The sequence below is a fragment of the Pseudorca crassidens genome, chromosome 20 (assembly GCF_039906515.1).
Source record: "Pseudorca crassidens isolate mPseCra1 chromosome 20, mPseCra1.hap1, whole genome shotgun sequence".
NCBI lineage: Eukaryota > Metazoa > Chordata > Mammalia > Artiodactyla > Delphinidae > Pseudorca > Pseudorca crassidens.
Genome location: NC_090315.1, coordinates 44308681 through 44334769, shown reverse-complemented (window position 1 = coordinate 44334769; position 26089 = coordinate 44308681). Strand labels below are relative to the sequence as shown.

At 39.2% G+C, this 26089-nt stretch overlaps 1 protein-coding gene across 4 annotated transcripts in view; it reads right to left on the bottom strand.

The window, feature by feature from the left end:
* NFATC3 (nuclear factor of activated T cells 3) overlaps window positions 1-26089 on the bottom strand; it is a 133847-nt gene that overhangs the window by 87292 nt on the left and 20466 nt on the right. For all 4 annotated transcript variants that reach the window (XM_067718543.1, XM_067718541.1, XM_067718542.1 and 1 more), the window contains exon 2: window positions 571-1705. In XM_067718543.1, the coding sequence (XP_067574644.1) occupies window positions 571-1705 (1135 nt within the window). The remainder of the gene's footprint in view (window positions 1-570; window positions 1706-26089) is intronic.

The following is a 26089-nucleotide window of genomic DNA, read 5'->3' as shown; positions in this document are numbered from 1 at the left end:
CTTAAAAATATAAAAAGCCTATTCCCAAGTGGTTTTTTTTTTTTTGCGGTACGTGGGCCTCTCACTGCTGTGGCCTCTCCCGCGGCGGAGCACAGGCTCCGGACGCGCAGGCTCAGCGGCCATGGCTCATGGGGCCAGCCACTCCGCGGCATGTGGGATCCTCCCGGACCGGGGCACGAACCCGTGTCCCCTGCATCGGCAGGCGGACTCCCAACCACTGCGCCACCAGGGAAGCCCCCCAAGTGGTTTTATTAGTAATTTAATTTATACTATAATCAATCTTTTACAAGAAGCTTTTGTGGATAAGAAAATTCCTTCTAGGGATTCTTAAATGTAATTAATTTGCTATTATCTGCAATTCATTATACACTTTGAAAATTATAACTTTAGCCTATCTAAAGACACTTTTAAGACTAAAAGGAAAATAAATGTGGACTTTGTCTGCAAGAAATTGAAGAAAAAAAAGGAGGAAGAAAAACGGTCAAATAATTCTATATAGATAATGTAGTTACATGCCACCAATAACACATAAACATGAAAAATGACCATCATCTATTTCCATCAACTCACCGAAATATAGGGGTGTGGCCAGGCTTTGGTTTGCTCCAGGTAAAGGGTGAAGGAACTGAAAGAAATTGGTCACCAGATGAATCTTTCTTTAAAGGATACTGAGATCCAAGGCCATCATCTATTGAAGTTTCCCGGGATGGTGAAAGATTCCCTTGGTCATCTGAACAGAGCTCTAATTTTCCTGGTAGTACGGTAGCTTGATCTTCAGAAGTCTTCCTTGTTTTCAGAGGAATATCAGTCTCTACACAGTACTGAAATGGAAAAAGTGCAGGGCCAAGGCCTGATCCACCCTGGACAGAAGCATTGAGCCAGGTATCTTCTGTTACACTTCCCCTGGGGGAGTGACCAGGAGAAGGAACAGGTGAGTGATGAGGCGAAAGGGACCCAGCATAACAAACCTCAGCACTAGAGTGCCGCCGTTTCCCACAAGGGGAAGTAGGCCTTGATGAGGGTCCTGAGGCTGGCCTGGGGCTCAGCCAATTCTCATCAGTGACACTAGATCTAGGAGAGTGGCAAGGAGATTGCCTAGGTGACAAGGAGTGTCCAAGTCCATACTGTTGATTCCAGGACTCTTCTCCAGGGCAGCCTCCTGGGGAGCCACCAGGAGAAGTCAGAGGGGATCCGAGAGTAAATCGGGCAGCAGCTTCATTCAACTCCGAATCCACATCATCATAAATATGTGAAAGAGATTCACAAGAAGACGCATCTGAGAACCAGCTCCTAGAAGAGATGCTGCTGGCAGGACTAGGACTAAGGGAAGACTCCCGGTAGGATGGCTCAAGAGGAAGATAGAGATGATCTCTAGAAGGCCTTTCCAAATATTCCCTTTCTGGGTCATTTATGTGTAGGTCATCTTCATGAGTATCAATTTCTTGATGACAGTTAGGAGAGATGGATGTAATTTGAATACTTGGGCACTCAAAGGGTTTGGGACCACCTAATGGGCTGTATTTAGATTCAGGAATTTCACAAGTTCCTTCATAGTTTTTGTGACCTTGGAGCTGAAACGATGATGACAAAACAGAAGAGTGAGACGGTAATCCATGATGTGGTAAGCAAAGTGGTGAGTTTAAAGTAGATGGAGGTGGATCTACATTAAAGATGTAAATGGATGCACAATCATCTGGCTCAAGATCTATGGGGGTTGGGGGGAGCAAAAAAGAAAAAAATTAACAAAACAAGAAATTAGAAATCTTAGATGTATAAATTACTAGATGAGAACGTAAATAATAATAATCTTGAGAGGAAGAAAGTGGGACATAAAATGTACATTAGCTCCACTGAAGAGTGGTGTATGTGTGTGTGTGTTTTAATGCATCTGATTATTTCTGCAGATATACATAATTATCACATATTTAATTTTTTCTCTTTTTCTGTATTTCCGTATTTTCTAAAATAAGAATCTGAAAACAATAAATGCTTTTATAAAAGAAATAATCATATCCATAATTCTAAAAAATACTCACAGAATTATGTAATGATATGATCATATAAATTCAGCCTCCTCTGGGGTCTGCAGGTTAAAATGGAGTAAAGGATAAAGCAGAGTCTTTGAAAGGTTTTTAATTATAATTATACACACTAGTTTATTAATGCAAAGTATTACAGACTGATATTCAGGAGATCTAGACACTAGCCTACCTCTGCCATTAGTTGTGAGCTTAGTCACATATTTTAACCTCTCCAAGGCCTCAGTTTCCTTGCAATAAAATTCAAGAAATGTTTATGATGAACAGAACGAGTTCTTCCGTTCACAGTCACACCATCAAGAATTCATATCTTTGGTCATGGCAAACCAGGTTACAAAAGACACATGACCCCACTGGATCCTTCACCTCAACTAGAAAATAACTCAACAGGGCTTTTAACTATTGATTAATCGTTAAAGTAATCCTCATAAAGGCAGAACTTTTAAAATGTACCCCTTGCTAGAGTATTTAACACTAAACAAGTCCTGCCAAATTACCTACTGAGAGCACCTGCAGCAATAAGGGTATTTTTGCAACTTCACTTTTAGGGAGGTGCGATTATTTTCCATTTTCACAGAGGCAGAAGTAGTACTAACCCCTCATACAAGGTGTTGGTTGAACATCTTCACTTTTTCCAGAGATCATCACTGGGAAACCAAAGACAAAACTGTTCATAGATACAACAAAGAGAAGCACAAATCTGTAGCCTCTCCTCAAAAGTACTCAAGTAGATCACATTATTTAATTACATAAGTACCAGTGGAAAATAACAAACACATGTCTTTAGACTCTTGGTGTCATCATTAGCCAGCATCCTACAATTTAACTACCTCCATAAGTCCTAGATTTGAGAGCTTTTAAGATGTTCTGTGCTTAGTGAACATACTCAGTAAAGAGTTTTTACATATATTAAAACAACAAAACAAAACCCCCTAGGTTTAAACCCTGGCTCTGCCTTCCCACCACTGTGTGAACATGGACAAGTTACTTAACCTGCCTGAACCTCAGTTTTCTGAGGCACTTTTTTCTGTAAAACTGGAAGGCTGTGAGTAGAGTATGACCCGAAATGCATGGGACCATTTTAAGGCAAGCAACCTAACACAATGACTAATATTTAGCAAGAACCCAATACATACCTTATTTTTTTTAATTCTGAAATATTTCCTAATAAATTGAAACACCTTTCTAAGTATACCACTCACTCCACTCTCTCAACCCACTTACTGAATCAAGAGAAGAAGGAAATCAGAACTCCAAAGAAGAAAACCCATCTGTGACTTAGATAAAAAGCTGAAGGGGGCTTCCCTGGTGGCGCAGTGGAATCCGCCTGCCAATGCAGGGGACACGGGTTCAAGCCCTGGTCCGGGAAATTCCCACATGCCGCGGAGCAACTAAGCCTGTGCGCCACAGCTACTGAGCCTGCGCTCTAGAGAGCCCACGAGCCACAACTACTGAGCCCGCATGCCGCAACTACTGAAGCCCGCCTGCCTGGAGCCCGTGCTCCACAAGAGAAACCACCGCAATGAGAAGCCCGCGTACTGCAACGAAGAGTAGCTCCCGCTCGCTGCAACTAGAGAAAGCCCACGCGCAGCAACGAAGACCCCAAGACAGCCAAAAATAAAAACAAATGAATAAATTTATTGAAAAAAAAGGAAAAAAAAGCTGAAGGGAAAAGCTATTAAAAATAAACAACAAGGACTTCACTGGTGGCACAGTGGTTAAGAATCTGTCTGTCAGTGCAGGGGACACAGGTTCGAGCCCTGGTCCGGGAAGATCCCACATGCCATGGAGCAACCAAGCCTGTGAGCCACAACTACCAAGCCTGCGTACTGCAACTACTGAAGCCCGCACGCCTAGAGCCCGTGCTCCGCAACAAGAGAAGCCATCGCAATGAGAAGCCCATGCACCACAGTGAAGAGTAGAAAGCCCGTGGGCAGCAAAGAAGACCCAACACAGCCAAAAATACATAAATAAATAAATTTATTTAAAAAATAAACAACAAAATGAAGAGGTCTGGGGGAAAATGGGGAGTGACTGCTAATGGGTATTGGGTTTCTTTCTGGGGTGATGAAAATGTTGTAACAGTGACTGTGGTAATGGTTGCACTATTCTGTAAATAAACTAAAAACCACTAAATTATAAACTCTAAATGGGTGAATTGTATGGTATGTAAATTATATCTCAATAAAGCTGTAATAAATATATAATGAACATATATGTATATTTTTCACAATTAAAAGTATTTTTTAAAAGTTAAAAAATTTGTTTCTTATCTGACTATAAGAAAATCATCAAAGAAATTGTAAACAAGTGCTATCACCTCACATTTAACATTTTCATGTATGTCCTGGTCTACATGGGTATATATTTTATACAGTTGTGACCATAACAGTTTTGGGTTTTTTAAAAACCTTTTATTAAAGGATAAGGTACATACACAAAAGTACACATATCGTAAGTATATAGTTTGGGTAAGCTGTCACAAACATACACACCCTGTAATAGCTCCCTTTAAAAAAAAGAACACAGGAGGAGGGATAAATTAGGAGTTTGGGATTAGCAGATACAAACTACTATATAAAAAGATAAACAACAAGGTCCTACTGTATGGCACAGGAAGTTATAGTCAATATCCTGTAATAAACTATAATGGAAAAGAATCTGAAAAAGAATATATATATATACACACACACACACACATACATATCTGAACCCCTTTGCTGTACACCAGAAACTAATACAACACTGTAAATCAACTATACTTCAAAAAAAAAAAAGAACATCTCAGAAGTCCCCCTTTGGCTCCCTTCCAAGTTATTACCTCTCCCAAAAAAGTAAACACTATATTGACTTCTAACAGTCTAGATTTGTTTTGCCTATTTAACATACAACTTGGTCTTTCAATTTTTTCATATTATATTGGGCTTTATAAAGTTTCTAAACAATTTTCAAGGCCATATAAAATGTCAAGTCAATGATCATAGTTATTTCCTACTTTTTACTCTTATAAATAATGTAGCATTGAACATCTCTATACCTATAGCTTTTTATCTTCTTTTGAAGTAGTCTTCAAAGATAAATTAAGGGCAGAGTTACTAGATGACAGGGCACACACATTTTTAGCACTCCTACTACATAAGAGACATTTGTTTCAGAAGACTTGTTTTAATTTGCAACATTGGAGGGACATAAGACAGTTTCTTCAACCAAGATGTTATTTTAAAATTTAGTGTAATTTAGGACTAAAATGGTTCTGTATGAAATATGTTTGTAGGCTGCAAGGAACAGAAAACTGAACTCAAAGTAGCTGAGGGGGAGGGGCAGTATTTTTCATCCAACAATAACACCAGGTCCAAAGGTAGAACATCCCCAGTGTAGGTGTTATTTCTTCAGTTCAACAAAGTCATTAACCAGTTTCTTTCTGTATTCCCATTTTGCCATTTCGCAGGTGCTAACTTTGTCCTATTCACTTTTCAACCATATATGTGTATTTTGCCCTAAAACCACAAGCAATGTGATCATTCATTTAATAAATATTTTTTGAGTAGCTACTATATAGCAGGCATGTTGTAGACATTGAAAACATGAGTAAGCTTTACATATGAGTAAAGTCCCCATCCTCTTAGAACTTATATTCTAGTAAAATGTCAGGTGGTGATATTTGCTATAAGGAAAAATAAAATAAAGTAAGGAGAATGGAGTAGGGAAAAGGGGAAGTTAATTTAGATAGGTCAGAAAAGGGCTCTTTCTCCAATGTTTGAGGAGATACCAAAAGGATATGAGGAATGAGCTATACAGAGATCTAGGGGAAGAATATTGTGGGTATAGGAAATAGTGAGTGCAAAAGGCCTGAGAACGGAGTATTTTTGGAGTTTATGAGAAAAAGCAAGAAGGCCAGTAGGAATAGAGTGAGGAGATAAAATGATAAGGGCTTGGTGGGGGGTGGGGCCACTGGCTACTCAAGTAAGGCCTCATAAACCAGTAGAATGACTGGTTTTTATTACGAGATGAGAAACCACTGGAGGGTAGTAAGCAAAGCAGTGTCATGATTTGATATATATATATATATATAATCTGATATACATTTAAGAGACTTGTTATAAGCCAGGTGCCAAATAATGGAGCATAAGGACCCAGGAGATGGTGGGTTGTAAAAGCAGAGGAAACATTAAGAAGTGAGTTTTTTTCTAATTATGGTAGAGCTGTCAGAACTCGTTGATGAATTAAATGGGAGAAAGAGGGGACTCAAAGATGACACCAAGGTTTTGGGCCTGAACTATTACAAGAACAGTACTTCTAATTACTGAAATGAAGGAGAAAATGAGAAAGAGTTGAGAGATATGAAATAAAAAAACTTCACTTTGTACATATTAAATGTGAGATTCCAATAAACTTTCCAAGTAGAGATATCAAGTACATAGTTACATTAAAAAATCTCAGCCTGGGCTTCCCTGGTGGCGCAGTGGTTGAGAGTCCGCCTGCTGAAGCAGGGGACATGGGTTCGTGCCCCGGTCCGGGAAGATCCCACATGCCGCAGAGCAGCTGGGCCCGTGAGCCATGACCGCTGAGCCTGCGCATCCGGAGCCTGTGCTCTGCAACGGGAGAGGCCACAACAGTAAGAGGCCCGCGTACCGCAAAAAAAAAAAAAAAAAAGGTCTCAGCCTGGGGACTTCCCCGGCAGTCCAGTGGTTAAAACTCCACACTCCCAATGCAGGAGGCACAGGTTCGATCCCTGGCTGGGAGCTAAGATCCTGCATGCCGCATGGCACGGCCTAAAAAAAAAAAAAAAGTCTCAGCCTGGCCATGTAAACTTGGGAGTCTTATGAATGCATAGATAATATTTGAAGCCATAAGACCACAAGAGATGACTAGGGAGTGAGCTTAGACAGAGATAGATATAGAAGAAAGCAGGCCACAGGGAGATCAGCTGGGTGCTTTGCGATGACCTAGAGGGATGGGATAGGGAGGATGGGAGGGACGCTCAAGAGGGAGGGGATATATGTATGCATATAGCTGATTCACTTTGGTGTACAACAGGAACTAATACAGTATTGTGAAGCAATTATACTCCAATAAAGATCTATTAAAAAAAAGAAGAAAGCAGGCAACTGAGGCATAGAGGATTCCAAACTTTAGCGACAGCGAGACAAAAAAGAATGGATAAGAAAGGAGAAGAGACAGTCAGTGAAATGGAAGAACCAAAAGTGTGGCATACCAGAACCCAAGTGAAGAAAGTGTTCATTCATTCAACTATTTATAATGTGATTAGTATTTTCTAGGAATTGTTCTAGATGCTAGGTATAAATAAGACATGCATGGTCCTTGCCCTCATGGAGTGTACAGTCTCAGAGGAGATCGACAACAACAAAAATTAAAAATTATAAGTATTACTAAGTGGTGGGAAAGAGACTAAAGAAGGAACCTATTTTAAAGAGAGTACAGGGATGGCCTTTCTGAGAAGGTAGCATAGGAACCAGCAAGCAAAGAAAAGGGAGGTGGGGGTGGAGAGGCATGAGTATAAGAGCTCCAACACAGGGGGAAAGTATAAGCAAACACTGAGTCACATAAGACCTTGGCTTCTTTGAGGAAGCAAAAGGCCAACTATGGCAACAGTTAACAACTGAAGGGGGAAAACTGAAAGAAGCAAAAACCTAGAAGGATCATAGTAAGGAGTTTAAATTTTATTCTAAGGATAATATAAACCATCAAAGTTTTAAAAAGGAAATGCATGATCTCTATTATATTTGAGAATAATTTCATTCAGAAATATATAGCAAATCTGGGATTGACCAGAACAGGAGGGTTTCATTTTTTGGATCAAGAGTTTAAAATGGGGACTTCCCTGGTGGCGCAGTGGTTAAGAATCCGCCTGCCAATGCAGGGGACACGGGTTCGAGCCCTGCTCCGAGAAGATCCCACATGCCACGGAGCAACTAAGCCCGTGTGCCACAACTACTGACCCTGTGCTCTAGAGCCTGTGAACCACAACTACTGAAGCCCACATGCTACAACTACTGAAGCCCGTGCACATAGAGCCTGTGCCCTGCAACAAGAGAAGCCACTGCAATGAGAAGCCCGCGCACTGCAATGAAGAGTAACTCCTGCTCGCCACAACTAGAGAAAGCCCGTGCACAGCAACGAAGACTCAACACAGCCAAAAATAAATAAATAAAAAATAAAAAAAATTTATATATATAAAAAAAGTTTAAAATGGCAGATTAAAAAACTCATGCCTGCAGGTGCACAAAAATGGGACTATACTTAATTCCACTAAACTATACACTTATAAATGGTTAAGATGGTAGATTTTATGCTATGTATAGTTTACTAAAATTAAAAAAACAAAAATATAAAAAACTGCTGGCACCTTGGTTCAAAGCAAGACAGCAGCACCCAACTATACAAACTGTCACTGAATTATTCACCACCATACTTCTGTAGTTAAAAAAAAAAATCCAATTTACTTAGAAATGTACTTGATAGGAACTTCCCTGGTGGTGCAGGGGTTAAGACTCTGCCTGCCAACGCAGGGGACACGGGTTTGAGCCCTGCTCCGGGAATATCCCACATGTCGCAGAGCAACTAAGCCAGTGCACCACAACTACTGAGCCTGAGTTCTAGAGCCTGCGAACCACAACTACTGAGCCCACAACTACTGAAGCCCGCGCACCTAGGGCCCGTGCTCCACAACAGGAGAAGCCACCGCAATGAGAAGCCCATGCGCTGCAACGAAGGATAGCCCCCACTCGCTGCAACTAGAGAAAAGCCCGCACGCAGAAATGAAGACCCAACGCAGCCCAAAATTAATTAATTCATTTTTTAAAAAAAGAAATGTATCTGATGGGCTTCCCTGGTGGCACAGTGGTTGACAGTCCGCCTGCAGATGCAGGGGACACGGATTCGTGCCTCGGTCCGGGAAGATCCCACGTGCCGCGGAGCGGCTAGGCCCGTGAGCCATGGCAGCTGAGCCTGTGCATCCGGAGCCTGTGCTCCGCAACCGGAGAGGCCACAACAATGAGAGCTCCGCGTACCGCAAAAAAAAAAAAAAAAAAAAAAGAAATGTACTTGATAAAGTAGCAAAAATTATCAATGTATTAAACTTCAACCCTTTGAGGGGGGGAAAAGGGTGGGGGAGAAGGGAAGAAAGTCACCCTTGGAAGATATAGTTTCATTAAAATGTAATTATTGTACCAATGCTATTTTGTGTTGAATAATGCTGAAATCCACACCCTTCCCCCAAGTAAACTGTAGATGAAGAAACATTCTATATCAGAATGATGTCTTAAAGCATTGCAGAGATTTGCATGCAAAATTTGGGGGAGTGCTGTTTTATCTTTTTCCTAAATGTCACCACAGTCCAAGCTCTGGAAATGATATGAGCAGCTACTACAATCTCACTATGATAAACAGTCCTACATCTAGATTTCCAACTCTAGAATTCTCAAATTCATGGTGCTTCAGTAATTTGACCATATCGAGACATATTTGCCCCCTTCAGCCACCAGGGGGCCCCAGGCAAGCATGCAGTAATCTGGGCAACACAGGTTGCCTACAAATGTATTTGCTTAAACTGTAAAGCAGGGGTTGGTAAAATTTAGCCCACAGGCCAAACCTGGCCTACCACCTGTTTCTGCACAGGCTACAACCTAAGAATGGTTTTAAAATGGTTGGAAAAAATCAAAATAGTACTGTTTAATGACACAAAATAATGTGAAATTCAAATTCTGGTGTCCACAAATGAAGTTTTATTGGAATATAGCCATGCTCATTCATTTATATACAACCTATGGTTACTTTCATGGAACAAAAGTAGAGCTGAGTAGCTGTGAGAGATAATGCTTCCCACTGTTACTTGGTGCACTAACGAACTGCAGTGACACAGTTCTATGTGCATTCTGAGTGCAAAGCATATTGATGTATTGCAACATTTTTTAAAACTTACTGGTACATACCTATCACTAAAAAACAGGAAAGAAAAAAAAAAACAGGAAAGAGAAAAGTGGACTTCAAATTGAATGCCATGCTTTTAAGGCACAGTAGAGTGTGAGTTATCTTCTTATCAAATTAGATGGCAAAGAATTATGTTTATTGTGCAATAACATTATGGCTGTGCTATAAGAATACCTTATACATCAGCATTACCAGTAAGCATTCATCACAATACTCCCAACTAACAGGAAAACAAGAGAAAAAATGAGAAAAAACAGAATACCTTATCACAGCAGGATTTCTTCAGAAGAAGAAAAAATAAAAATGAGGCTGCAACCAAAGAAAGTTTCTGAATGGCTCGTCTGTTAGGCAAGCAAAGAAAGCCACTTACTAATGGTAATTTACTTAAATTGTGTCTGACTGCAGCAACTGAAGAAACTTCAGAGAAAATAAACCAGTAAAGGGCTTCCCTGGTGGCGCAGTGGTAGAGAGTCTGCCTGCCGATGCAGGGGACACGGGTTCGTGCTCCGGTCCAGGAAGATCCCACATGCCGTGGAGCAGCTGGGCCCGTGAGCCATGGCGGCTGAGCCTGCGCGTCCAGAGTCCGTGCTCCGCAACGGGAGAGGCCACAACAGTGAGAGGCCCGCGTACCAACCAATCAATCAATCAATCAATAAATAAACTAGTAAAGACTATCAGCAAGGATGGTTGGTTGAAAAATTGAGGACACTGGTAGCAACATCAAGAGGCAATTACAAAACAAAAGGTTTCAAGGTTCTCCTTGGCTCCTGCTGTGTAACCAAATGTTACTGATTTTACTTATTATTTACTTGAAGACTCAATGCAGAGTTTAAACTGAAAAATTAGCCTTCTATGAATAGTTTGCATGGAACAACTTCAGGCAAGAATATTTTCAAAGTTGAGAAAATAGTTTAGTACAATCTAAGTGTACTCTGTTAGGATGTGTTATAACTGGTATTGGTAGAAATATGTACGAGAATACTATGAACAACTGCATACCACCAACTTAGACAATCTACAAGAAATGGGCAAATTCTTACAAACACAAAAATTACCAATAATGACTCAGAAGAAACAGAAAATCTCAAGAGACCTATATCAAGTAAAGAGATTGAATGAGTAGCCAAAAAATCTCCCAACAAAAGAAGTCCAGGACAACATGGCTTCTACCAAACATTTAGATAAGAATTAACAGCAATCCTTCTCAAACTCTTCCAAAAAACAGAAGAGTAGAGAACACTTCCTAACATTCTACAAGCCCAGTTTTACCCTGATACCAGAACAAGACAAAAATACCACAAGAAAACTACAAGCCAATACCTCTTATAAATACAGATGCAAAAATTCTCAACAAAATACTAACCAAATCTAATACCACATTATAAGGACCAAATGGAACTTATCCCAGGAATGTAAGGGTGGGTCAACATACAAAAATCAATTACCACATTACCAAAATGAAAGAAAAAACCACACAATCATCTGAATTAACACAGAAAAGGTATTTGACAGAATTCAATACCCTATCATGATGAAAAAAAAAAGAAAACTCAGCAAACTAGGAAAAGAAGGGAAGTCCTTAAAATGATCAAGGGTGTTTATGAAAAACCCACAGCTAACATCATACTTAATGATGAAAAACAGAAGGCTTTCCCCCCTCAAATCAGGAACAAGACAAAGACGCCTGCTTTCACCACTGCTATTCAACATTATACTGGAAACTCCTAGCCAGCAATTAGGCAATAAAAAGAAATAGAAAGGGGCTTCCCTGGTGGCGCAGTGGTTGAGAGTCTGCCTGCCGATGCAGGGGACATGGGTTCGTGCCCAGGGCCGGAAAGATCCCACATGCCGCGGAGCGGCTGGGCCCGTGAGCCATGGCCGCTGAGCCTGCGTGTCCAGAGCCTGTGCTCCGCAACGGGAGAGGCCACAACAGTAAGAGGCCCGCGTACCGCAAAGAAAAAAAAAAAAAAAAAGAAATAGCATCCAATTCGGAAAGGAAGAGGTAAAACTATCTCTGTTTGCTGATGACATGATTCTATATATAGAAAATCTCACAGAATCCACAAAACGCAACTAGAGCTAATAAACAAATTCAGGAAAGTTGCAGGATAGAAGATTAACACATGAAATTCAGTTGTGCTTCTATATGCTGCAATGAACAATCGAAAAAGGAAACTAAGAAAACTCTATTTACAATAGCCTCCAAGAGAATATAATACTTAGGAATAAATTTAACCAAAAATACTTGCACACTAAAAACTACAAAATTTTGCTGAAAGAAATTAAAGAAAACCTAAATAAATGGTAAGAGACTTCCCTTGTTCATGAATTGGAAGACTTTAATATTGTTAACACTGCAATACTCCACAAAGCAATATACAGAGTCAATACAATCTCTACCAAAATTTCAGTAGCTTTTTCTGCATAAATGCAAAGACCAATCCTCAAATTTATACATAACTGAAAGGGGCCTAGAACAGCCAAAATAATATTGAAAGTGAAAAACGAAGCAGGAGGACTCATACTTCACAATTCAAAACTTACTACGAAACGACAGTAATCAGAACAGTGTGGTACTGGCACAAGGAAAAACATATAAACTAATGGAACAAACAGAATTGAGAGTCCAGAAATAAACCCAAAACATCTACGGACAATTGATTTTTTTTAATACCATTTTTAAAGGTTACAGTCCATTTACAGTTATTACAAAATATTGGCTATATTCCTCATATTGTATAATACATTCTTGTAGCTTATCTTACACCCAATACTTTTAACCTCCCACTCCTCCATTCCTATACTGCCCCCACCCCTGCCCACTGGTAACCACTAGCCTGTTCTCTATATCTGAGAGTTTGCTTCTTTGTTGTTATATTCACTAGTTTGTTGTATTGGGTTGCGCAAAAAATTCGTTCGGGTGGTTCCATAACATCTTACAGAAAACCCAAAAGAACTTTTTGGCCAACCCAATATTTTTTAGATTCCACATGTAAGTGACATCATATAGCATTTGTCTTTCTCTGTCTGACGTATTTCACTTAGCATAATGTATGGCCAACTGATTTTTTTTCCTTTTTTTAAAACTGAAGTATAGTTGATTCAAAATGTTGTTAGTTTCAGGTGTACAGCAAAATGATTCAGTTATACTTATATATATCTATTCTTTTTCAGATTTTTTTCCATTATAGGTTATTACAAGATATTGAATATAGTTCCCTGTTCTATATAGTAGGTTCTTGTTGTTTATCGATTTTTTTACATAGTAGTGTCTATCTGTTAATCCCAAACTCCTAATTTATCCCTCTCCACGCTTTTCCCCTTTAGTAACCATACACTTGTTTTCTATGCCTGAGTCTATTTCTGTTTTGTAAATAAGTTGATTTTTATCATTTTATTATAAGTGATATCATATGATACTTGTCTTTCTGTCTTACTACTTCACTTAATATGATAATCTCTAGGTCCATCCATGTTGCTGCAAATAGCATTATTTCATTCTTTTTTATAGCTGAGTACCATTCCATTGTATATGTGTGTGTGTATACATGTACATATATATATATACACACACACATGTATACACACCACATCTTCTTTATCCACTCATCTGTCGATGGACATTTATGTTGCTTCCATGTCTTGGCTACTGTAAATAGAGTTACTATGAACACTGCAGTGCATGTATCTTTTTGAATTAGAGTTTTCGTCTTTTCTGTATATATGCCCAGGAGTGAGATTGCTAGATCATATGGTAACTCTATTTTTAATTTTTTAAGGAACCTCCATACTGTTCTCCATAGTGGCTGCACCAATTTACTTTCCCACCAACAGTGTAGGAGGGTTCCCTTTTTTCCACACCCTCTCCAGCATTTATTATTTGTAGACTTTTTGATGATGGCCATTCTAACCAGTGTGAGGTGATACCTCACTGTAGTTTTGATTTGCATTTCTCTAATAATTAGTGTGTTGAGCATCTGGCCAACTGATTTGTGACAAGGGTGCTAAGACAACTCAATGCAGAAAGAACAGTCCCTTCAACAAATGGTGCTGGGACAACTGAATAACCACATACAAAAGAATGAAGTTTAACCCCACCTCACATCATACACAAAAATTAACTCAAAATGGATCAATGACCTAAATATAAGAGCTAGACCCATAAAACTTTTAGAAGAAAATATAGGTGTATACTTTCATGACCTCAGATTTGACATGTATTCTTAAATTTGACACTAAAAGTATGAGCAACAAAAGAAAAACTAGATGGAATGGACTTCATAAAAATTAAAAACTTTTGTGCTTCAAAAGATACTACTGAAAAAAAAAAAAAAAAAAGATACTACTGGAGGAGGAGCCAAGATGGCGGAGTAGAAGGACATGCTCTCACTCCCTCTCATGAGAACACCAGAATCACAACTAGCTGCTGGACAATCATCGACAGGAAGACACTGGAACTCACCATAAAAGATATCCCAAATCCAAAGACAAAGGAGAAGCCACAATGAGATGGTAGGAGGGGTGCAATCACAGTAAAATCAAACCCATAACTGCTGGGTGGGTGACTCACAGACTGGAGAACATTTATACCACTGGAGTGAAGGTTCTGAGCCCCACGTCAGGCTTCCCAACCTGGGGGTCCGGCAGCGGGAGGAGGAATTCCTAGAGAATCAGACTTTGAAGCCTAGTGGGATTTGACTGCAGGACTTCGACAGGACTGGAGAAAACAGAGACTCCACTCTTGGAGGGCACACACTAAGTAGTGTGTGCATCAGGACTCAGGGGAAGGAGACGTGACCCCAGGGGAGACTGAACCAAACCTACCTGCTAGTGTTGGAGGGTCTCCTGCAGAGGCGGGGGGGGGTGGCTGTGGCTCACCGTGGGGAAAGGACACTGGAAGCAGAAGTTCTGGGAAGTACTCCTTAGCATGAGCCCTCCCAGAGTCTGTCATTAGTCCCACCAAAGAGCCCAGGTAGGCTCCAGTGTTGGGTTGCCTCAGGCCAAACAACCAACAGGGAGGAAAACCAGCCCCACCCGTCAGCAGTCAAGCAGATTAAAGTTTTACTGAGCTCTGCCCACCAGAGCAACACCCAGCTCTAACCACCACAGTCCCTCCCATCAGTAAACTTGCACAAGCCTCTTAGATAGCCTCATCCACCAGAGGGCAGACAGCAGAAGCAAGAAGAACTACAATCCTGCAGCCTGTGGAACAAAAACCACATTCACAGAAAGATAGACAAGATGAAAAGGCAGAGGGCTATGTACCAGATGAAGGAACAAGATACAACCCGAGAAAAACAACTAAATGAAGTGGAGATAGGCAACCTTCCAGAAAAAGATTTCAGAATAATGATAGTGAAGATGATCCAGAACCTCGGAACAAGAATGGAGGCAAAGATCGAGAAGATGCAAGAAATGTTTAACAAAGACCTAGAAGAATTAAAGAACAAACAAACAGAGATGAACAATACAATAACTGAAATGAAAACTACACTAGAAGGAATCAATAGCAGAATAACTTAGGCAGAAGAACGGATAAGTGACCTGGAAGACAGAATGGTGGAATTCACTGCTGCAGAACAGAATAAAGAAAAAAGAATGAAAAGAAACGAAGACAGCCTAAAAGACCTCTGGGACAACATTAAATGCAACAACATTCGCATTATAGGGGTCCCAGAAGGAGAAGAGAGAAAGGACCAGAGAAAATATTTGAAGAGATTATAGTGGAAAACTTCCCTAACATGGGAAAGGAAATAGCCAACCAAGTCCAGGAAGCACAGAGAGTCTCATACAGGATAAACACAAGGAGAAACACGCCAAGACACACAGTAATCAAATTGGCAAAAATTAAAGACAAAGAAATATTTATTGAAAGCAGCAAGGGAGAAACGACAAATAACATAAGGGAACTCCCATAAGGTTAACAGCTGATTTCTCAGCAGAAACTCTATAAGCCAGAAGGGAATGACATGTTATACTTAAAGTGATGCAAGGGAAGAACCTACAACCAAGATTACTCTACCCAGCAAGGATCGCATTCAGATTTGATGGAGAAATCAAAAGCTTTACAGACAAGCAAAAGATAACAGAATTCAGCACCACCAAAACAGCTCTACAACTAATGCTAAAGGAACTTCTCTAGGTGGGAAACACAAGAGAAGAAAAGGACCTACAAAAAAACCCCAAAATAATTAAGAAAATGGTCATAGGACCATGCATATCGATAATTACCTTAAACGTGAATAGATTAAATGCTCCAACCAAAAGACACAGGTTTGCTGAATGGATACAAAAACAAGACCCATCTATATGCTGTCTACAAGAGACCCACTTCAGACCTAGGGACACATTCAGACTGAAAGTGAGGGGATGGAAAAAGATATTCCATGCAAATGGAAATCAAAAGAAAGCCGGAGTAGCAATACTCATATCAGATAAAATAGACTTTAAAATAAAGAATGTTACAAGAGACAAGGAAGGACACCACATAATGATCAAGGGATTAATCCAAGAAGATATAACAATTACAAATATATATGCACCCAACATAGGAGCACCTCAATACACAAGGCAACTGCTAAAAGCTATAAAAGAGGAAATCGGGGCTTCCCTGGTGGCACAGTGGTTGAGAGTCCGCCTGCCGATGCAGGGGACACGGGTTTGTGCCCCGGTCCGGGAAGACCCCACATGCTGCGGAGCGGCTGGGCCTGTGAGCCATGGCCGCTGAGCCTGCGCGTCCAGAGCCTGTGGTCCGCAATGGGAGAGGCCACAACAGCGAGAGGCCCGCATACAGCAAAAAAAAAAAAAGACGAAATCGACAGTAACACTTTAACACCTCACTTACACCAATGGACAGATCATCCAACATGAAAATAAATAAGGAAACAGAAGCTTTAAATGACACAATAGACCACATAGATTTCATTGATATTTATAGGACATTCCATCCAGAAACAGCAGATTACACTTCTTTCTCAAGTGCACACGGAACATGCTCCAGGATAGATCACATCTTGGGTCACAAATCAAGCCTCAGTAAATTTAAGAAAATTGAAATCATATCAAGCATCTTTCCTGACCACAACGCTATGAGATTAGAAATGAATTACAGGGAAAAAAACGTAAAAAACACAAACACATGGAGGCTAAACAATATGTTACTAAATAACCAAGAGATCACTGAAGAAATCAAAGAGGAAATCAAAAAATACCTAGAGACAAATTACAATGAAAACACGATGATCCAAAACCTATGGGATGCAGCAAAAGCAGTTCTAAGAGGGAAGTTTATAGTTATACAAACCTACCTAAAGAAGCAAGAAAAATCTCAAATAAACAATCTAACTTTACACCTAAAAGAACTAGAGAAAGAACAAACAAAACCCAAAGTTAGCACAAGGAAAGAAATCATAAAGATCAGAGCAGAAATAAATGAAATAGAAACAAAGAAAACAATAGCAAACATCAATAAAACGAAAAGCTGGTTCTTTGTGTAGATAAACAAAATCGATAAACCATTAGCCAGAATCATCAAGAAAAAGAGGGAGAGGACTCAAATCAATAAAATTAGAAATGAAAAAGGAGAAGTTACAACGGACACTGCAGAAATACAAAGCATCCTAAGAGACTACTACAAGCAACTCTATGCCAATAAAATGGACAACCTGGAAGAAATAGACAAATATTTAGAAAGGTATAACCTTCCAAGACTGAACCAGGAAGAAATAGAAAATATGAACAAACAAATCACAAGTAATGAAATTGAAACTGTGATGAAAAATCTTCCAACAAACAAAAGTCCAGGACCAGATGGACTCACAGATGAATTCCATCAAACATTTAGAAAAGAGCTAACACTCATCCTTCTCAAACTCTTCCAAAGAACTGCAGTGGAAGGAACACTCGCAAACTCATTCTATGAGGCCACCATCACCCTGCTATCAAAACCAGACAAAGATACTACAAAAAAAGAAAATTATAGACCAATATCACTGATGAATATAGATGCAAAAATCCTCAACAAAATACTAGCAAACAGAATCCAACAACACATTAAAAGGATTATACACCATGATCAAGTGGGATTCATCCCAGGCATGCAAGGATTCTTCAATATACGTTAAGCAATCAATGCGATACACCATATTAACAAACTGAAGAATAAAAACCATATGATCATCTCAATAGATGCAGAAAAATCTTTTGACAAAATTCAACACCCATTTATGATAAAAACTCTCCAGAAAGCAGGCAAAGAGGGCACCTACCTCAACATAATAAAGGTCATATACGACAAACCCACAGCAAACATCATTCTCAATGGTGAAAAACTGAAAGCACTTCCTCTAAAATCAGGAACAAGACAAGGATGTCCACTCTCACCACTATTATTCAACATAGTTTTGGAAGTCCTAGCCATGGCAATCAGAGAAGAAAAAGAAATAAAAGGAATACAGATTGGAAAAGAAGAAGTAAAACTGTCACTGTTTGCAGATGACATGATACTATACATACAGAATCCTAAAGATGCCACCAGAAAACTACTAGAGCTAATCAATGAATTCGGTAAAGTTTCAGGATACAAAATTAATGCACAGAAATCTCTTGCATTCCTATACACTAATGATGAAAAATTTGAAAGAGAAATTAAGGAAACACTCCCATTTACCACTGCAACAAAAAGAATAAAATACTTAGAAATAAACCTACCTAGGGAGACAAAAGACCTGTATGCAGAAAACTATAAGACACTTATGAAAGAAATTAAAGATGATACCAACAGATGGAGAGATATACCATGTTCTTGGATTGGAAGAATCAATATTGTGAAAATGACTATACTACCCAAAGCAATCTACAGATTCAATGCAATCCCTATCAAATTACCAATGGCATTTTTTACGGAACTAGAACAAAAAATCTTAAAATTTGTATGGAGACACAAAAGACCCCAAATAGCCAAAGCAGTATTGAGGGGAAAAACACGGACGGGGAGGAATCAGACTCCCTGACTTCAGACTATACTACAAAGTTACAGTAATCAAGACAATAGGGTGCTGGCACAAAAACAGAAACACAGATTAATGGAACAAGATAGAAAGCCCAGAGATAAACCCACACACCTACGGTCAACTAATCTATGACAAAGGAGGCAAGGATATACAATAGAGAAAAGACAGTCTCTTCAATAAGTGGTGCTGGGAAAACTGGACAGCTACATGTAAAAGAATGAAATTAGAACACTCCCTAACACCACACACAAAAATAAACTCAATATGGATTCGAGACCTAAACGTAAGACCAGACACTATAAAACTCTTAGAGGAAAACATAGGAACAACACTCTCTGACATAAATCACAGCAAGATCTTTTTTGATCCACCTCCTAGAGTAATGGAAACAAAAACAAAAATAAACAAATGGGACCTAATGAAACTTAAAAGCTTTTGCACAGCAAAGGAAACCATAAACAAGACGAAAAGACAACCCTCAGAATGGGAGAAAATATTTGCAAACAAGTCAATGGACAACGGATTCATCTCCAAAATATATGAAGAGCTCATGCAGCTCAATGTTAAAGAAACAAATAACCCAGTCCAAAAATGGGCAGAAGACCTAAATAGACATTTCTCCAAAGAAGACATACAGATGGCCAAGAAGCACATGAAAAGCTGCTCAACATCACTAATTATTAGAGAAATGCAAATCAAAACTACAATGAGGTATCACCTCACACCAGTTAGAATGGGCATCATCAGAAAATCTACAAACAACAAATGCTGGAGAGGGTGTGGAGAAAAGGGAACCCTCTTGCACTGTTGGTGGGAATGTAAATTGATACAGCCACTATGGAGAAGAGTATGGAGGTTCCTTAAAAAACTAAAAATAGAATTACCATATGATCTAGCAATCCCACTACTGGGCATATACCCAGAGAAAACCATAATTCAAAAAGACGCATGCACCCCAATGTTCACTGCAGCACTATTTACAATAGCCAGGTCATGGAAGCAATGTAAATGCCCATCAACAGACAAATGGATAAATAAGTTGTGGTATATATATACGATGGTATATTACTCAGCCATAAAAAGGAATGAAATTGGGTCATTTGTTGAGACATGGATGGATCTAGAGACTGTCATACAGAGTGAAGTAAGTCAGAATGAGAAAAACAAATATCGTATATTAACGAATGTATGTGGAACCCAGAAAAATGGTTGAAAAGATGAACCAGTTTGCAGGGCCGACGTTGAGACACAGATGTAGAGAACAAATGTATGTACACCAAGGGGGGAAAGCCGCGGTGGGGTACGGATGTTGGTGTGATGAATTGGGCGATTGGGATTGACATGTATACACTGATGTGTATTAAATTGATGACTAATAAGAACCTGCTGTATAAAAAAATAAATAAAATTAAATTAAAATTTAAAAAAAAAAAGATACCAGCAATATGGACTTCCCTGGAGGCTCAGTGGGTAAGAATCCGCCTGCCAACAGGTTCGATCCCTGGTCCAGGAAGATCACATATGCCACAGAGCAACTAAGCCCGTGTGCCAAAACTACTAAGCCTGCTCTATAGAGCCCGAGAGCCACAACTACTGAGCCTGCATGCCACAACTACTGAAGCCCGCGCACCTAGAGCCCATGCTCCACAACAAGAGAAGCCACTGCAATAAGAAGCCCACACACCACAATGAAGAGTAGCCCCTCCTTGCCACAACTAGAGAAAGCCCACACACAGCAACGAAGACCCAACACAGCCGAAAATAAAAATAAATTAATTAATTTTTTAAAAATGGGCAAAGGACTTGAATAGACATTTCTCCAAAGAAGATACATAAATTGCCAACAAGCACATGAAAATACGTTCAACATCATTGGTCATTAAGAAAATGCAAATCAAAACCACAATGATACCACTTCAGACCCACTAGAATGGCTTCAATTTTAAAACAAAAATAAACAAAAAGAAAAGGAAAGAAAAAACAAACAAAAAACCCGTAGAAAATAACAAGTGTTGTGTTGGTGAGGATGTGGAAAAACAGGAATCCTTATAATGGTTGTGGCCAAGTAAAATGGTGCAGATGCTAAGGAAAACAATTTGACATTGCCTTAAAAAGTTAAACATAAAATTACCACAGGACCCAGCAATTCTACCTCTAGGTATATACCCAAGAGAATGCAAATATATGTCTTCAAAGAAGCTTTGACACAAATATTTACAGCAACATTACTCATAATAGCCATAAGGTAGAAACAATAAAAATGATCATCAATGAATGAATAGGGCAGCAAATTATGGTGCATACATACAATGGAATACTGTTCAACCATAAAAAAAGCGAAGTATTAACAGATGCTACAACCTAGATGAACCTGGAAAACATTATGCTAAGGAAAAGAAGCCAGACAAAAAAGGTCACATACTGTATGATGTCTTTTATATGATATTTCTAGAATAGGCAAAAGCAGATTAGAGGTTACTGAGGATGGAGGGGGAGGAGGAAATGGGGAGTGATTACTTAATGCATATCAGGTATTTTTTTTTTTTTTTTTTGGTAGTACGCGGGCCTCTCACTGTTGTGGCCTCTCCCGTTGTGGAGCACAGGCTCCGGACCGGACGCGCAGGCTCAGCGGCCATGGCTCACGGGCCTAGCCGCTCCGCGGCATGTGGGATCTTCCCGGACCGGGGCACGAACCCACGTCCCCTGCATCGGCAGGCGGACTCTCAACCACTGCGCCACCAGGGAAGCCCCATATCAGGTATTTTAAAGAGGTGATGAAAAAGTTTTGAAACTAGAGAGAGCTGACAGTTGCACAATACTGTAAATAAACTAAACACCACTTTAACTGTATTCTTTAAAATGGTTAAGTGTGTTATGTAAATTTCACCTCAATAAAAAACAAAAACAAACTGAAAGAACTTCCACACAGAGAACTGAAAACACACATTTACCCATTCCCTACTGAAACTCCACTAAAGGATAGTAAAAGAATTTTTTTTTTTTAAGAATGTAAACTCACAAGAACAAAAAGAACAGCAGATGAAACCATGGCAACAGAACTTCTAGAAGCTGGAATGCAGGACACATGGTAACTAATTTAGCACCTGAAAAAGCTAAAACTTAAGCCAACAGTGAAAAGAAAACTTATTTCCAAAGAACTCCAAACACTCAGGAAATGCACTACCAGGTATTTTTGGAAGTAGAGGTGAAGGCAAAGCTGAAAACAAGACTGGCACAAAGTTTGTTTATTTAGTGAGTCACTAACCACCTCCCCAATTTCCCACACCTCCTAACTCTGCATTGCTGGATGACTGTCCCTCTAGGCAGAAGACTAGAGATTTTCTGAATAGGTAAAACAGGTTAACTGAGAGCCAGGGTAACCATACTGAAAACAGACTGATGAACTAAAAGTCTCTCTAAAACTTGTATATTGAAACCCCCAGCACTTTTCCCTCCCTTGTCACAGTTTAATAATGGACTTATACTCTGCAGACAATAGACTGACATCACAGTTAACCTAGTACAACTCCTACAATGAGGCCTGCAGTTAGCAAGTGCCACTTGTGATCACAGAATTGCCATTAAGATTTTTGCGCCCCGTTTTAAAAAATAAACAGATAACCAAAGATCATTAAAGATCCGAGAAAAGCTTCAACATTAAAGACAGAGGCAAAAAGAGAAGAAAAGAAAGGTGGAGGAAAAAGACTATGCAATAAGATGGAAACCTCAACAATAAAAGCAAAACCTATCCTCAATAACCTCAGAGAAAAAAAGAAGATATTGCAACCCAGAAACAAGAACATGTGCTGACTTAAAAAGATAAGAGCCCGTAGAAATTAAAAATAACAGTGTGCCACAACTACTGAAGCCCACGTGCCTAGAGCCTGTAATCAAGAGAAGCCACCACAATGAGAAGCCCATGCACTGCAATGAAGAGTAGCCCCCGCTCGCCATGACTAGAGAAAGCCCGCGTGCAGCAATGAAGACCCAATGCAGACAAAAATTTAAAAAATAAATAAATTTAAAAGAAAAGAAAGATCAAGTTGAAGAACCTCCTCCAAAGAGTTCAGCAAAGAGACAAAGGAAATGAGAGAGAATATAAGAATTTGTCCAGGAAGTCCCACATTTGAAACTTTAAGTTCCAAAAGAAGAGAGAAGAAAATGAAGAGGAATAAAGGATCACTGAAAGTCCAGCACAATGGGTGAAAACAGATCCATACACATCACCATGAAATTTCAGAATACAAAAGACAAAGAGAAAAACCTAAAAGACTGGGAAGAGAGAAACAGGTTACACATGAAGGATTGAGAATTAGAATGTCATCAGACTTCTCAAAAACAACTCTGGAAGCTGAAGAAAATGGAGAGCAATACCTTCAAAAATTTGAGAAAAAAAATATATCTAATCTAGATTTCTAAAACCAGCCATAATTAAGTGTGAGGAGAGAATAAAGACATTTAAAAATATGTACGGTCTCAAATATTTACCTCCCATTACTTTCCATAAGCTACTGGAGTAAATACTCCACCAAAATGAGTGTGAAGTAACCAAGCAAAAGGAGGACATGTAATACGTATGCAAGACAGGGGAAGAAGGGGAAGCAGCAAGGTGAGGTAGAGGCAGGGTCAAGGAACTACTTTTTCCAGAATAAGCTTTACTGAACAATTTGATTCTTTAAACAAAGGCATGTATAACTTTGACAATACTTGTAATAACTAAAAAAAAAAAAAAAAAATAGTACTTTGTAAGAAAAATGAGAGTTAACAGCTATTGGCTAAATTCAAAATGATTCAGTAACTCGGAAAGAAAAATTAAAACATTACAAAAAAATGAGTAATAAAAAAGCAAAATTCTGTGTAAAATGAAATTATATTAGCACAGCTAGAGTAGAAAAAATAATGCAATAAAGTAGCAAGAGAGGGACTTCCCTGGTGGTCCAGCGGTCAAGACTCCACACTCCCAATGCAGAGGGCCCGGGTTCAATCTCTGGTCAGGGAACTAGATCCCGCATGCTGCAACTAAGAGACGCATGCTGCAACTAAAAAGATCCCACATGCCGCATGCTGCATGCCGCAAATAAGACCCAGCACAGCCAAATAAGTAAATATTTTTTTAAAGAAAAAGCAGCAGCAAGAGAAAGTGAACTAATTTATACCCCAAATTCATTAAGCAGAGGAAATCCACTTCGTTCAAGAACATATTAAGAAGCTAGTACACTGAATGCTAGAATGAATGTGGAATTTCAAACAGGTACTCAATTCCACTGTATCCCACCAAAGCAGAAAGAAAATACTTCCTGAGAAGAGTTTTTAAAAGCAAGGGCCTCCACTGTCTTTAGGTTCTATCATTACTGAAAAATAATAATAAGGAACAGTTGACCAAAGGAACTCTCACAAGGGGAAAAAAAAAACAGAAGTATCATTTACTTAGCATTACTATGCTTGATTACAGGGAAAAAGTCAATAGCATAGAAATGGGGCTGCAATCATAGCTTAACATCCACACGCTGGAAAAAATAAATAAGGTCATTTATTTAAATTTAGTCATCTATAGAATATGTACTAGTCTGATTTTGTCCAAAAAAAAAAAAAAAATTGCCAAGGGACTTCCCTGGTGGCACAGTGGTTAAGAATCCACCTGCCAATGCAGGGGACACGGGTTCGAGCCCTGGTCTGGGAAGATCCCACATGCTGCGGAGCAACTAAGCCCATGTGCCACAACTACTGAGGCTGCGCTCTAGAGCCCACGAGCCACAACTACTGAAGCCCATGCGCCTAGAGCCCGAGCTCCGCAACAAGAGAAGCCACTGCAATGAGAAGCCTGTGAACCGCAACGAAAGTAGCCCCTGCTCGCTGCAACTAGAGAAAGCCGACACACAGCAACGAAGACCCAAAGCAGCCAAAAATAAATAATTTAAAAAAAAAAAAGCGAGAACAATTTTCTCCTAAGATAGCCATTATAGTGTCCTACAAGGAGAAAACAAGAGAAAATTAAATCTACCTAGATTATAATAATAAGCCTTTGAGCCCATCCCATGTGACATTCTCATGAATAGGGCAAGAAATCATGGTAGCAATTAGGTAGATAAATTGTTTTGAAAACAGAGACATGGATATCAGCATTTAGAACTTATCCTTTTCAAGTTACTTATGAATAAACAATATAAAGATATCAAATATATATTCATGTTTCCCAATATTATACCATCTGTATTAATTATACATAATGGCAGGTACTACAGAAGACAAAATTCAAATGACCATGAGAAGCTGGGGAAAAATCCCTTAAAAGAAGAGAGAAAACAACGAAATGTTCTTATGATGATTCCAACACAAATACAGAACACAGTAAGACCACATTAGATGAAAATTGGGTTGTGTATCATATTTAGGAGATAGCATGGACTAACTCAATAAGCCTGGGGGGCGGGAAATCAAAGGAGAAAAATACAATGGAGAACACTGTCTTTGGAGTCAAATATACCACTTACTAGCTGCCTTACCTTCATTAAGTTAATTAATCTGAGTTTCAATTACCTCATCTGTAAATTGAGGATAATATCTACACTGAAAGTTGTTGTGAGGATTCTAGATAATCTATATCAACACCTATTATCATATCTGGAACAGATATCAAATAAATGTTAGACTTATTATATATAACATTTAACAGAACAGAAACAAATCTTGGTCTCAATAATCTGCATATTACTATTGACTATAATTTTTAACTCAATGATAAAGTTCCACTACTTAAAAAACTAACAGCAGGGAATTCTCTGATGGTCCAGTGGTTAGGACTACATGCTTTCACTGCCAAGGGCTCAGGTTCAATCCCTGGTCAGGGAACTAAGATCCCACAAGCCACGTGACACAGGCAAAAAACAAACAAAAAGACTCACAGTTTATTATCAAATAATAATAAAAGCGTAATATGAGGATTTTAAAAGTAGTCCTCTAATAAACCACACCAGTAATTCCTTTACTACAGTGATATGAATACTAATCCTTATGTCTTCCATGAGTGTACAAGAACCACGGTGTCTAGAAAGAAATGTCATGTAATATAATCCCTAACCCAGTATTCTC